Genomic DNA, 14,232 nt, shown 5'->3' with positions numbered 1-14,232 from the left:
GTATATCTTTCACAATTGGTTCATGGAGACCGCATTATGGTATTCCCTTAGACCTTGATAGAGTTTTGAAACTTTTAATGTCAGGAAAATCTGATATTAACAAGTTGAATGTATTTAATTTAAAAATAAATGTGGTCTCTGTCTTACTTACATATATTATACAATTTGTATTTTTGTACTACAATACAATACAAATTATCTTTATTGCCCATAAAAAATACATATGTAGTAGAAACATACATACATACATATGGTCACGTCTATATCCCTAGTAGAAACATACATTATGAATATGTTGAGCAAAGGCGGACTTATCTCTAAGCAATCTCTTCTAGTCAATCTTTAGGTAGTGAAAGGTAAAATCCTTTGTTTGTAATTCATTTGCTCAAAAATTACTGAATTCTCTTAGACGGAATTTGATACAGAGATAAGATAGATTTTTGCAGGAGCCTTCCTACTAGAGCAGAACCCCAGGCTGTAGTCAACTTTTACATACATAACATACATAAACTCACGCCTCTTTCCCGGAGGGGTAGGCAGAGACTACCTCTTTCCACTTGCCACGATCCCTGCATACTTCCTTTGCTTCGTCCACATTCATAACTCTCTTCATGCAAGCTCGGCGGTTTCGGGCACTTTTGACCTGACCCTTCACCAGGACGTCCTTAATTTGATCAAGATATGTTCGTCTAGGTCTTCCCAACCCCGACCTTTCCCTCCACACTCTCCTTGTATATCTGCTTAGTCAACCTGTTTTCATTCATCCTCGCCACATGACCGAACCATCTCAACATACCCTTTTCTATTCCTGTAACTACATCTTCTTTCACATCACAACATTCCCTTATCACGCTGTTCCTTATCCGGTCACTCAATTTCACACCCAACATACTCCTTAACGCTCTCATTTCCACTGCATTTATTCTGCTTTCGTGCTTCTTTTGCCATACCCAACTTTTACTCCCATACATTAATGTCGGGACCAACACGCCCCTGTGCACAGCCAGTTGAGCCTTTTTGGATAGTTTCTGACTGCTCATAAAGGCATGCAAAGCTCCATTCACCATGTTCCCCGCGTTCACTCTCCTTTCAATATCACTATCACACTTGCCATCTGATGTAAACTTTGATCCTAGATATACAAACTCTTTCACTTGCTCAACTTTTTCTCCTCCAATCAAAATATTACATGCTGTCATTTCTTTCTCCATTTCAAAAACCAGTGTTTTAGTTTTACTTACGTTCACTTTCATTCCTTTCTCTTTTAAAGCTTCATGCATACAGTTTACCATCTCCTGTAACTCCTCCGCTGATGACGCCAGTATAACCTGATCGTCGGCATAGAGCAGACATTTGACGAGTAATTCATTCATCCTTAATCCACTTTCAGACTCTTTCAAATCTGTCAAACAACTATCCATAAACAGGTTGAACAGCCACGGTGACGCAACACATCCCTGCCTAACACCTTTCTCAATCTTAAACCACTCAGTGTGCGCTCCGTTTATCCTGACACAAGCACTCGAATCCTCATATAAGGATTTCAGTGCTCGTATCAAGAGACAGCTCACCCCATGCATAGAAAGTGCTGACCACAATTCATTCCTCTCAACTCTGTCATAGGCCTTTTCCAAATCCACGAATGTGCAATAGACTTTTTGACTCTTGGCCAAAAACTTTTCGGCTATGCACCGCAAAGAAAAGACCTGATCAGTACATCCCATTCCCTTTCGAAATCCCGCTTGAGCATCCCATATTTTGTCATCAGTTTCATTCCTGACTCTATTAATCAATACCTTAGCATACAATTTGCCGACGACGCTAAGCAGGCTTATACCACGATAATTTTTGCAGTCCAGTTGTGACCCTTTTCCTTTGTAAAGTGGCACAATAACAGCCTTACACCAATCTTTTGGTACTCGGCCGCTTCTCCAACACAAATTGAAAAGGCAGTACAACTGTCTAGCTACGACGCCTTTTCCTGCTTTAAGCATCTCGACCGACACTCTATCATACCCGGCAGCCTTACCCGCTTTCATACTCTTAAGTGCTTCCACAATTTCAAACATTTCAATTTCGCCTTCCATCTCATTCTCTTTTTCTTCGCTATAGCAGAACTCTTTCTTATTTTCTTCCTTTTTTTCAAATAAACTCTCAAAATAGTCCTTCCATATCTTTAGCACACATTCTTCTCCTTTCACAATGCTACCATCCTGGCGTCTGATCCTAGTCAGCTCTCTGGTTATAGTTTTTCCTCGGGCTGACCTTACGGATTTCCAGAATACTTTCAGATTTGACTGAAAGTCTTTTGATAGCCTTTTATCAAAATCCTCTTTATACTCTTCTTTCTTTCTAATCACAGCTTTCTTAACCAAATCTTTCATTTTTTTATATTCCTTACGTGCTTCATTCACATCCTCATCTATAACCTCTTGCATTCTTAAGTTAGCTTTTGCTGCTAACAAATCCAGCCATGCTTTCTTCTTTAATCGCACAAGTTCTTGCACATCTTTACTCATATACGCATTTTTGTGATTTTTCCCTTTCCTTCTTCTACTTACACCACACACTTCAACAGCTACTTTCACAATTCTTTCTTTAAATTCCTTCCATCCATCTTCAATATTGCTCCTCTCATCTAAATCTTCAATTTCATCCTTCAGTCTATTAATATACTTCTTACCTACATCCATATCTTGCAAATTTTCTACTTTCACTCTTTCCAAAGCGCTGGTTTGCTCCCTTACCCTGTGCCGCCAGCGATTGAAGATACCCCTTATCCGGGATATCACCAGTAAATGGTCCGAGTCAATGCCAGCACCGCGATATGCACGGGTATCCAGCACTTTGTTCTTCAATCTTTCATCTACAATCACAAAGTCTATCATACTTTTTAAAATACCTTCCACTCTTGTATAGGTGTGGATCTCTTTATGTTGAAACATTGAGTTCGACACAAAAAGATCCCACTCTAGACAAATTTCTAATACACTTCTTCCATTATCATTCACCTTTTCGTCACCAAACGCACCAAGCACCTTTTCATATCCATCACGCTTTACACCCACCCATCCATTAAAATCACCTAACATAATAATCTTCTCATTTGGCTTGGTAACTTTCAATACTTCTCTAACACTATTCCAGAACTCCTCGTTTTCGCTTTTTGCTGATGTTGTACCCCTCGAACCCACATCCCACGGTGCATAAACACCTAAAACGAAGATCCGAGTGATTACAACTTTCAGCCTAATCCATAGAAGACGAGGGCTGACACACTCATACTCATTCACACACTCAGCCATTCGTGCAGAAAGGATTAGACCGACCCCTTGACAGCCTCGGCTGGTACTGGAAATTCCAGACCAATACGCCGTGTAAGGGCCGTGCTGCGTCGCGTCGCATCCTTTCCGCTTCGTTTCATTCACGCACAACACATCCAACCGTCTTTCACCCATCATCTGACATACTTCCTCAATTTTATCCTTCATTCCTCCTCTTACATTCATCGTCGCAAAGCGGCTTTCAGCAGACCGCATACCGCTCCCGCCGGGAACGAGACGTGATGGGGTGCGGACACTATCGCCGCCATTTAGGTGCTCTTTCAAAAAATTTGCATCCATGCGATTCCCACGAGACGCAAGGGAACAATTTTGTCCGCCCCAGCAGAGCCCCGCATGCCAGGGTAAGGCTAGCCATTACCTGGGGGTCGCCCAACCCCATGGCGGAAGTGGCACGCTCGAGACTAGGCTCGCCCCTAGCCATGCATCCATCGGCGCGGCAGACCTTAGATTGGCAACTTTTACTTCTTTAATAAAAGAGCTTACACTTGTCAGTGGAGTTAAGTGGTTCAATAACCAAATGAATGTGTCCTAGTGATTTAAATTGTAAAATGGTTAAAGTCTAACTAACTCCAAATTCTAACTGTGCCAAGACTTCCTTCTTTCGACTTTAGAATCCCACGGTGCCAATAATTTTCTGAGTTATTTACATTTATTTATTTGTTTCTGCCTATCCCAATGGGAATCGTGATGGTATGTATGTATTTACATTTCTTACTTTGCTCTTACGGCGACAAAAAAAAACATGGTGAGTAAACTTCTATTTACCAGGAGGATTGTCCTTTCTATATTATTATTACATCTGTGCTTCTAATCTTCTCAGGAACGCGACCAATGTTCTCCAGAATCACAAATTTGTACATTACCCCAGTTATTACATTTTTTTCCCAATACTATTCCTAGTATTTGTTTTCATTTGGAACAGACGAGAAAAACAACTCATAAGTGATGTATGTACATGTTCCTATAGGATATCTGAAAATACTTTTAAAATTGTGCCGTGTGGTTCCCGGCACTATTACAAAAAAGAATAGGACCACTCCATCTCTTTCCCATGGATGTCGTAAAAGGCGACTAAGGGATAGGCTTATAAACTTAGGAATTCTCTTTTAGGCGATGGGCTAGCAACCTGTCACTATTTGAATCTCGGTTCTATCATTAAGCCAAATAGCTGAACGTGGCCATTCAGTCTTTTCAAGACTGTTGGCTCTGTCTACCCCGCAAGGGATATAGACGTGACCATATGTATGTATGTATGTATGTACTTTTAAAATTATTCGCAGGAAATTGTCGAGTTTCTTCGCAATGTTATCTTCCACTGTAAGAGTATGGATCAAACCTCCACATTCACGCAAATGTATGTGTAATTACAGTACAATATGGGTAAAGTTTCCTTTGACGGCCTCTGTGGCGCAGCGGTAATACGCTTGTCTGTGACACCGGAGGTCCCGGGTTCGAATCCCGGTCAGGGCATGATGAGAAACGAACTTTCTCTGATTGGTCTGGGTCTTGGATGTTTATCTATCTAAGTATTTATTATAAAACTAGCTTCCGCCCACGACTCCGTCCGCGCGGATGTCGGTCTTCGCGTGGATTGATTAATTTCTCCATTTTGAGTAACTCTGAGATTGACATCTTATAAATATCTATTGGACCCATATACGGCTAGGCTTCGCCTAGATGTTTCGATATTTTAGTAAGAGAAGATCATTTAAACTGAAAAATTAAGATTTTTTTTATGTACGTATTTTTCCAGGATAAAAAGTATCCCATTTTATGCCCAGGATAATAAGGCATAATTATACCAAGTTTCATCGAAATCAAACTGTTAGTTTTTACGTGATGCCTGAACATAAGTACAGACAGACAGACAAATATATTTTTAATCACATATTTGCGTTTGGTATCGATCCAGTAACACTCCCTGCTATTTATTTTTTCAATATTCTCAATGTACAGAATTGACCCTTCTACAGATTTATTATATGTATAGATAGATATAGATAAAGTATCGTTGAGTTAGTATCTCGTAGCACAAGTCTCGAACTTACTTCGAGGCTAACTCAATCTGTGTAATTTGTCTCGTATATATTTATATTTATTTATATATTTTAGAGGTTGCGAGGGTTAGACGTGTCGCTTCGTGTAAGAATCTGACTTTAGCTATTCCAGAATCGTGGTCACCACTGTACCCCTAACTAAACAGAGAAAGAAGATTTAGCAGGGTTTAAAATCGAGAAGGTGAATAGTTAGTTAGTTTCATAACAATGTTATCAATACGCAAGCCCTGTCAAGCTGTCTGGTAATATTTCTCGGATTAACGGCTTTTGATTAAATTTTGTTTCAATGTTGTAATTTATCCTATAAATACAATATTTTTTTTAAATACCTCACGGTTACAGCAGAATTTAAAATAAGTTTAGCGCGGATTGAGCTGCGAGCTAAAGTGATTTACAACAAACACTACATCATAATTTGTCGCAATTAAAATCAGTGTCTATCTTAGATCATTTGTAAATGATCTAAGCTACGTACATAAAAGGAAACTTGTTTTAAAAACTAAAATATAAAGTTCAATAACCCCACGTGGCCCACATGCTTCGACAAAAACAATCGTAATTCGCAACACTGACCGACAGACACCGAAAATTTTTACATAATCCTCGTAGGCAGTGACTCATTTTAACGTTTGCATCACAAAAAATCACCCTATTTTGTTATACACAGAACTCGTTTTAATATCAACGGTCTGTGATAACCAGAAACAAAGGTAGTTTAAGAAAATAGAACCTTATTTTTTATGAAATAAGATTTCATATCTAACAGAGTTTTCTTACATAAACTAGCTAGTTTAGCATGTTAAATCTAAATTTAAATCAGACCTTGTTCGTTAAAAAATAAAGTTCACATTCGTGTATCTTGAACTTTCTCTAAAGGTAGGGATAATCTGAAACCGGATGCTCTTTTCTTGAGTGTTGTTTTGTGTCATCTTGACGCTCTTCGGTCATGGACATAGAATTCGGAATTATAAGACTACTAGCTCTTACCCGAAGCTTCGCCTGCGTGAATTAAGCGTCATCTACAAAAAGCGACGAAATAAGCGTCATCTACAAAAAGCGACGAAATAAGCGTCATCTACAAAAAGCGACGAAATTAGCACCACCTACGAAATTCAATACACTTACAAACCTATATCCCTTGCGGGATAGACAGAGCCAACATTCTTGAAAAGACGGAAAGGCCATGTTCAGCAGTATTGGCTTAATGATGGAATTGAGATTCAAATTGTGACAGCCCATCGTCTGCAAGGAGAATCCCAAATAACTATAATTATCATAAATTTATAAAGCAATACATTGCCATGTTATACAAACTGAAAATAATAACATACATGTCATACTATCACATCTTTGTTTCTAAAATAGTAGCTGCAGCCTATTAGAAGTACTAAGAAACACTCCTAAAGTGACACTCTTTAAAAGTTTTGAATTAGTGCGATAAAAAAAATCAATTCACAATAACTTATTTTTCCCTTAACCGATTTTTACAAAACAAAGTTTTTACTACGCTCCTAATTGTATGTAATCCACTTGTGCGCACACGCGTGCAAATCCGTTGAATAGTTTCTTTATCAAAACGTACCAGACAGACAAAAATTCCAAAAATAGTTTTATTTTGGTTTTAGTTTGTCTTCTTCCTCTCTTACAATTCTGAAAACAGATAATATTGTATGATTAAAATTTTACATGTGAGTGGTGTATATTTCAAATTAATGATTTATTTTGAACGAATGGAAATAATTTAAAATATAACGGTTTGCTTTAAAAAAAATAAACATGCATTGAATTCGGTCGAATATATTTTTGTAATAAAAAAAATTCTACATTATTTTTTATGAAAGGGAAAAATGTATTTATTCAGTATACATAAAACAAATATTTTTTTAAATGGATACAGAATACATTATTTTTTTAGTAAAGTTAATGTTTGCTGGATAGAATTTATTGATGAATGTTGAATAAGTAAGAGTAAGTATGTAGGGATCGGTGGTAAGTATAATATGTAAGTAGTACCGAGTAATTTCGGCATTAATAGAAAATGGATATCGTAAAATGCGACAAAGGGATAGGCTTATAACCTGGGGATTTTTTTTAGGTGACGGGCTAGCAACATGTCCTTTGTGCATCTCAATTCTATCATTAAGCCAAACAACTAAACGTGGCCTAGGTACTTTATTTACATTAGTCTTTTCAAAACTGTTGGCTCTGTCTACCCCGCAACGGATATAGACGTGAATATGTGTATTTATGTACGTAAATTCAAAATTCTGGAGTGACTCAGCTCAGCAACAAATAATGTATAGAAAAGGAATATAAACTTCAAAATAAAATAAAAGCCGTTGGTAATTCACTTAATTTTTTTATTACATTCTACAAATTTTCTACACTATGACTACAAAAAAAATGTTAAAAATATAATTTACTGATTAAACTTGCAGTTATTTTAACAATAAAACCCAGAGAAAGAAGACTTTGCCCGTAAACCTTAAACTGCAAGAGTAATCTTTACTGTAATAAATAAATAGCATTTTTGAATAAATAACTTAATTCGGTAAATTTAAAATTAGAAAAATAAATTAAGCATTAATAACATAAATTATATTAAGAATTTAATTTAACAATTATACACACGCATACAATAAATTACATTCATTCAGTTTAATAAATTAAATAAATGCTTTGTAGAGGGGATGACAGATTACTTATTAGTAAAGAAATAGTGGGGGATTTAAAACCTAAGTGGGTAACTATCAAGGATTCTTTTTCTTATTCGGTTTTTTAAATATTATTTTTTAATATTCATAAAATGTATTTACATTTATAAAATGAATAAGGACGATACACTACACTAAGAAATGACTACTTTCTGATAAGAAAAAATATAAATATATTTTCTAAATCTTTCCTTATATAAGATTTTTTATTAGTCTTATGAAGATAATTCCAGACATGAACACTGAACAAAATTATTGATTTAATATATTCTTTTTTATTTGTAAATATCGTCATTTACGAAGAATTTATGTCGATGACAAATAAATTTATAAACTGACTTATGTCAATAAAAACTAAATAAATGTCTGTATGTCACTTACGTAAACAAAAACAAAATAAATGTCTGAATTTATGCACTTTCTTATTTTATTCCAATGGTTACAATGAAAAACACTCAAATAGTGTGATTATAATATGTATAAAATTCTCGTGTCACAATGTATGTTCCCGTAATCCTCAGAAACGGCTTGACCGATTCTTAAAAAAAAATTGTGAGCATATTGAGTAGGTCTGATAATCGGCCAACATCTATTTTTCATACCCCTTAGTGATAAGGGTTGTCAACCCATAACTTTTTTTTTTAACTAGATATAGCTTAAGAATTATTTATATGGCAAAACAACGTTTGCCGGGACAGCTAGTATAATATATACATTATGTAGGCAACCTTCTTCATATACACCATAGCAACGGTTTTGTTAAGTTAGTAAAATTTCAAAATATTTTTAATTGTCAAATATTTATATTTTAATATAGTAATTTTAAACTGATTATTTCTCTCCTCTTTTCTCCTTCTATCTTTTGTAGGAATAACAAACTTTGCAACTATACTTCCTACAATATATAATCAGTATTCGTGTCTGAACTTTCTATTACAATAATAAAAAGTCTTTTGATAGCACATTTTATAGCACTGAATGTCATGAAATGTCAAAACACAATTCACCACTGTCACTGTCCGAAACAGTTCAATTTTTTGCATTACATTGCCTTGAAGTGACTCCCAATCCTGTGAACAAAATTAAAATGTTAATATGTGTTTTTATACATACATGGATATATTCATTCATGTTATCACGTCTATATCTCATGCGGGGTAGACAGAGTCAGCAGTCTTGAAAGACTGACAGGCCACGTTCAGCTGTTAGGCTTAATTATAGAATTGATTCAAATAGTGACAGGTTGCTAGCCCATCGCCTAAAAGAAGAATCCCAAGTTTATAAGCCTTATCCCTTAGCCGCCTTTTACGAAATCCATGGGAAAGAGATGGAGTGGTCTCTATACTACTGTCTCTATACGTATATGTTCTAAGCGAGAGAATTTATGAGAAGAATTATCTTTAATTTAATCGATATTTTCAAATAATCTACTCAAGTATTTGATGCTTTTTCTTGCGCAAAATTTCCGTAAAAAAATTGTTTTAAGTAAGATGGCATCCTTTATAAATGAGTTTTTCTAAGAATCCTTTGTAAGTTTAAAATGATATCAACTTACGTTTATACATATTCCTTACTGTAAAAACTTTCTTTTTCTAGAATCCAGTTTAATAGAGTAAATTTATTATGTGATTTCACGCTTTTATTGAAGTTTCTAAATAAAGTAATATTTTAATCTACCACAAGATAAAGGTTTGTTTTAAAACTTCAGTAAGTATATACATCAGAATGTTAAAAAAATAATAAAAATAAACATCCATTGTTATTATAAGTAAACTCTTTAAAATGCATGTTTTTTTAATCCATAGCACTGCCTGCTATGCTTCGAGAATCACTAATCGATTAAAAAAATTAATTAAATGACATACGAAAATAAAAAAAATAAAACTTCCTTACAGTTCTTAAGCTTCCTGGCGCTGACAAGTTTGTTAATATCATGATAAGCAGCTATCATGGTATGCTCGGGAGTGGTACTGGTTGAACAGCCAGGGTGAGCGCGCATACAATCGACCCCCTCCTGACCGCGCCTCGCAGCGCGCATGTAGCGGAAGAAACGCAGGATTTCTGGATTGTCCGAAACTGGCCGACGTAGCTCGTTCAGTTCTCTGGAAATTATAAAGATAAATCATCAAAGTTTTGTTAAAAAACGATAAGACATATACTTAGAGCTTTTGCCGTGCCGTGTGGTTCCCGGCACCAATAGAAAAAAGAATAGGACTACTCCATATCTTCCCCACGGATGTTGTAAAAGGCGACTAAGGGATTGGTTTATAAACTTGGGATTCTTCGTTTAGGCGATGGGCTAGCAACCTGTCATTATTTAAATCTCAATTCTATCAAAAAGCCAAACAGCTGAACGTGGCCTTTCAGTCTTTTCAAGACTGTTGGATTTGTCTACCGTCCGTAAGGAATATAGACTATATGATGATATGTATATGTAGGTATGTTAAAGTTTTTAACTTGTAATGTAATTGCAATTTTCCGATGGCACCACACCTTTTTGTTGCAAATGCAAAAATAACATAACCTACATAATGATAGTTGCGCAAAAACGAGGTTGCTACAAGGCGATGTTCTCGACATGACGCTAACTTCACTTTGCTGTCACTACTCGTCGATCATAGCACTCTCTATCGAGTTCTCTGGTGGAACACGGCTTATTTATTACAAACAAGAGGCCGTCCGCGACTTCGTCCGCGTGGAATCAATCCCGCGAGAACTCCGGGTTAAAAAGTATAAGCCTATATGTTATTCTGGGTCTTCAGCTACCTACATACCAAATTTCATCGTAATCGGTTCAGAAGTTTTTGCGTGAAAGAGTAACAAACATCCATACTGACATCCTGACATACTCACAAACTTTCGCATTTATAATATTAGTAGGATTTAAAGCAAATACCTGCTTAACTGCGCAGACACGAGGTTGCTATAAGGAGCGTATTTAGCCGGACTGGCGTACATGAGGCAGATCAGCTGTTCCCGACACGACTCCAACTTCACGTCGCTCACGCTCTGCCCGCCGATCATGGTGCCATCTATCGAGTTCTCCGATGGAGCCAGACCTGGAAACAATGATTTATTCATTACTAGCGACCCGCCCCGGCTTCGCACGGGTGCAAAATTATAAATGTTATTATACATAAAAACCTTCCTCTTTAATCACTCTACCTGTAACAAAAAACCGCATCAAAATCCGTTGCGTAATTTTAAAGATTTAAGCATACAGACAAACAGACTAAAATAGCGACTTTGTTTTATACTATGTAGTGACTTTACGTTAAGCTCACTCGACTTACTATCAATTTTTATAAATTCCTTTCGACAATCTGTTTTCATCCATTCTCTTGACATGGCCAATATGCTTTGGATAAGTTATAGTTTAAAATTTATACGGTTGCTTAGAAATATTTAAGGAACGTGGCAAGTGGAAAGATGTAGCCTGCCTACCCCTACGGGGAAGAGGCGTGATTTATGTATGTACGACTGCTAAGAACTATTACATCATTATCCACCTGGAATTACAGGGTATTCTTGACCTAACCTTAAATGATAACGTCCCTGATTTGATCAAGATATTATATTTTTGTCTAACTACCCCTTCAAACATTTCAATATACACTCGCTTTTTATATTTTCTTTTACTAATGTCAACATTTTGCTAACTATTACAATAACAATAATGTCTCTGACCTTTAAAAAGAGTTTTTAGAACTAATAAAATTTAAAGTACAGAATTTTGTCAATCAAATTTCTATTCTATGAACACATTTATTCATAGCACAGGATTGATGAAGGCTAAATTTAGTCTATGAAGTGCCTTTGTTAGAGGCGATTGTTTGCTTATTTGTATGTTTTCTCGGAAAATCTGATGTCAATGCACGCAATGATAATTGTCAGGTAGGTATAAATTAACTACATTGCATTGAGCTGCATACTAATACCAAAACCCCTGTGGCGTAGTGGGAGAAAGTGCTTGCCTTTGATTCTAAGGTGTCGGTTCGATCTCTGGCCAGTCAAGAACGAAAATGATGTTATTTATATTGATGTATGATTTCAGTATTTTTAACAATATTAATGTTTATTATCATTGATTTAGAATAAATACATACATACTTACACACATATAGTCATGTCTTTATCCCTTGCGGGGTAGGCAGAGCCAACAGTCATGAAAAAAATGATTAAGAATGACTGACTGACTAACGGCCGAATACTGAAACGTTACTCAAATCTTATACTCAGTTGAAGGGCTCTTAAATTTAAGCATATCTCAGATTAAAGTAGTATACTCAAAGGCTACTCAAATGATTTCAAGGCATACTCAGCTAAGCAGCCATCAAATAATTTACATCATGGTAACATTCACGATGTCTCGTTCTAAGCAACATTTTTGAATGAAGAATATTTACAATGCTACTTAAATGAGTTAAAACAATTAAAGTTTTATTCGGTACACAAATAAAATAAAATTTCGGTTCGATTTAAAATCATTATTACTAAATGTTCTGGTATTATTATAAATATTATCACGAAAGTAAACGTAAATAATTACGACCAAATTGTCGTAGAATGAAACGTTCTAGCCTAATGACATGATACCTGACACTTGAGTGAGCGCGGTATTATTTTCGAAAAGTTTTTATTATTTACTCTTTACTTATATTATGGAAGACAAAAGGAAACTGGTAAAAAAGTGAGTATAAACAATAAAATATTAACTGTAAACAAACTGCCGTTTCGTTCAATTACAAATAAGATCATTGGATGTTTAACTTTATTGTATGCTTTTAGATACCAGAATATCATTGAAAATAAGGAAACGAATGCCAGCATGATTTTAAAGAAGCGTGAAGCTTGGGATTCTGTTTGCCAGCAGTACAATGCTGTTGCTGCAAGCGGCTTCAGAAGTTGGCAACAACTCCTCTCGTTATGAGAACCTCAAACAGAGGTTTAAAAAGAATATTGCCAAAGTGAATGTAATGTCTCCAATAATGAATAATAAGTGAATGTAATGTGATGTAAGAGGTAGAAAATTATACTATTTAATAAAGGTTTTATAAAAAAAACACCATGTTTAATTAGAAAAATATGTATTGATTAATGTTGTCCTTACAAGAAAATTTTGATTGCCACTTGGCCCTATAGGTTGCGCTAAAAGCTCATCTTCAATATTTGGTAATATAGGTTCTTCTGTCTCTTTGGAAACACGGAACCGGGCACGAAACTCCACATCATCGTATTTTTCAAATGCATTTAGCTTTTCTACATTTCGGCGACTCACTGTAGGTCTTTCATGATCAGAAAGAGACGATAGCGATGATAAAAACATTTTTAAATGTTTAAGTTTCAATTTACAAATAAAAGCACAGATTTAGGAGACCTTTCGACCACTCTCAGATCTAAGAGACGCTCAAATCAATTTGACAATTCGTTTGACAGTTAACTACCCTTGAGTAGCGTTTCAGTATACCAATTTTACACTGAGTGGCGTTTGATCGCAACTTAATTATGGGGTCATTTAAATTAAACACATGCTTATAATTTACGTTTGAGAATACGAATTTTGTGTTTGAGAGCTACTCAAACATTTAAGTAGCCGTTAAATATTTGAGTAACGTTTCAGTATTCGGGCGTAAGAATTGAGATTCAAATAGTGACAGGGTGCTAGCTCATCACCTAAAAGAAGAATCCCAAGTTTATAAGCCTATCCCTTAGTCACCTTTTACGACATCCATGGGAACGAGATGGAGTGGTCTTATTCGTTTTTTTTTATTTTTATTGGTGCCGGGAACCACACGGCACTTAGAATTTTTTACAGCATTTAGAATAAATCTGTGTAATTTGTCTTGCGTACAGTCCTAAAAACAACCCATTTTAAAATTAATTACGATTTTAATAATTATATTTCGCGATAATACCATTGCCTCATTTTTTAAAAAGTACCTAACTGAAAATCCAGTGTATAAAAATATGAACTTAGTCATCTAATGGTCCACTTCAATATGGCTCGATATTTTTAGTGAATTACCTGAGTGTCTAACATCAATTTTGAGCCCATCGACACATTTGGACGAAATCTATTTATCAATGTCAGTCCGTGCCCTTACTATGAACTTTTAT

The 14,232-nt window shown here is 35.6% G+C and overlaps 1 protein-coding gene across 1 annotated transcript in view; it reads right to left on the bottom strand.

Annotated features, from left to right (window-relative positions):
- Window positions 1-7,802: 7,802 nt before the first annotated feature.
- Window positions 7,803-14,232, bottom strand: part of LOC106130704 (uncharacterized) — a 60,278-nt gene continuing 53,848 nt past the window's right edge. The window contains exons 7-9 of the mRNA XM_013329605.2: window positions 11,012-11,174; window positions 10,009-10,217; window positions 7,803-9,185 (exon numbers count right to left, since the gene is read on the bottom strand). Of these exons, the coding sequence (XP_013185059.1) occupies window positions 9,184-9,185; window positions 10,009-10,217; window positions 11,012-11,174 (374 nt within the window). The 3' untranslated portion in view covers window positions 7,803-9,183. The remainder of the gene's footprint in view (window positions 9,186-10,008; window positions 10,218-11,011; window positions 11,175-14,232) is intronic.

The sequence above is a fragment of the Amyelois transitella genome, chromosome 23 (genome assembly GCF_032362555.1).
Source record: "Amyelois transitella isolate CPQ chromosome 23, ilAmyTran1.1, whole genome shotgun sequence".
Lineage (NCBI taxonomy): Eukaryota > Metazoa > Arthropoda > Insecta > Lepidoptera > Pyralidae > Amyelois > Amyelois transitella.
This window is presented reverse-complemented; position numbering and strand designations above follow the sequence as displayed.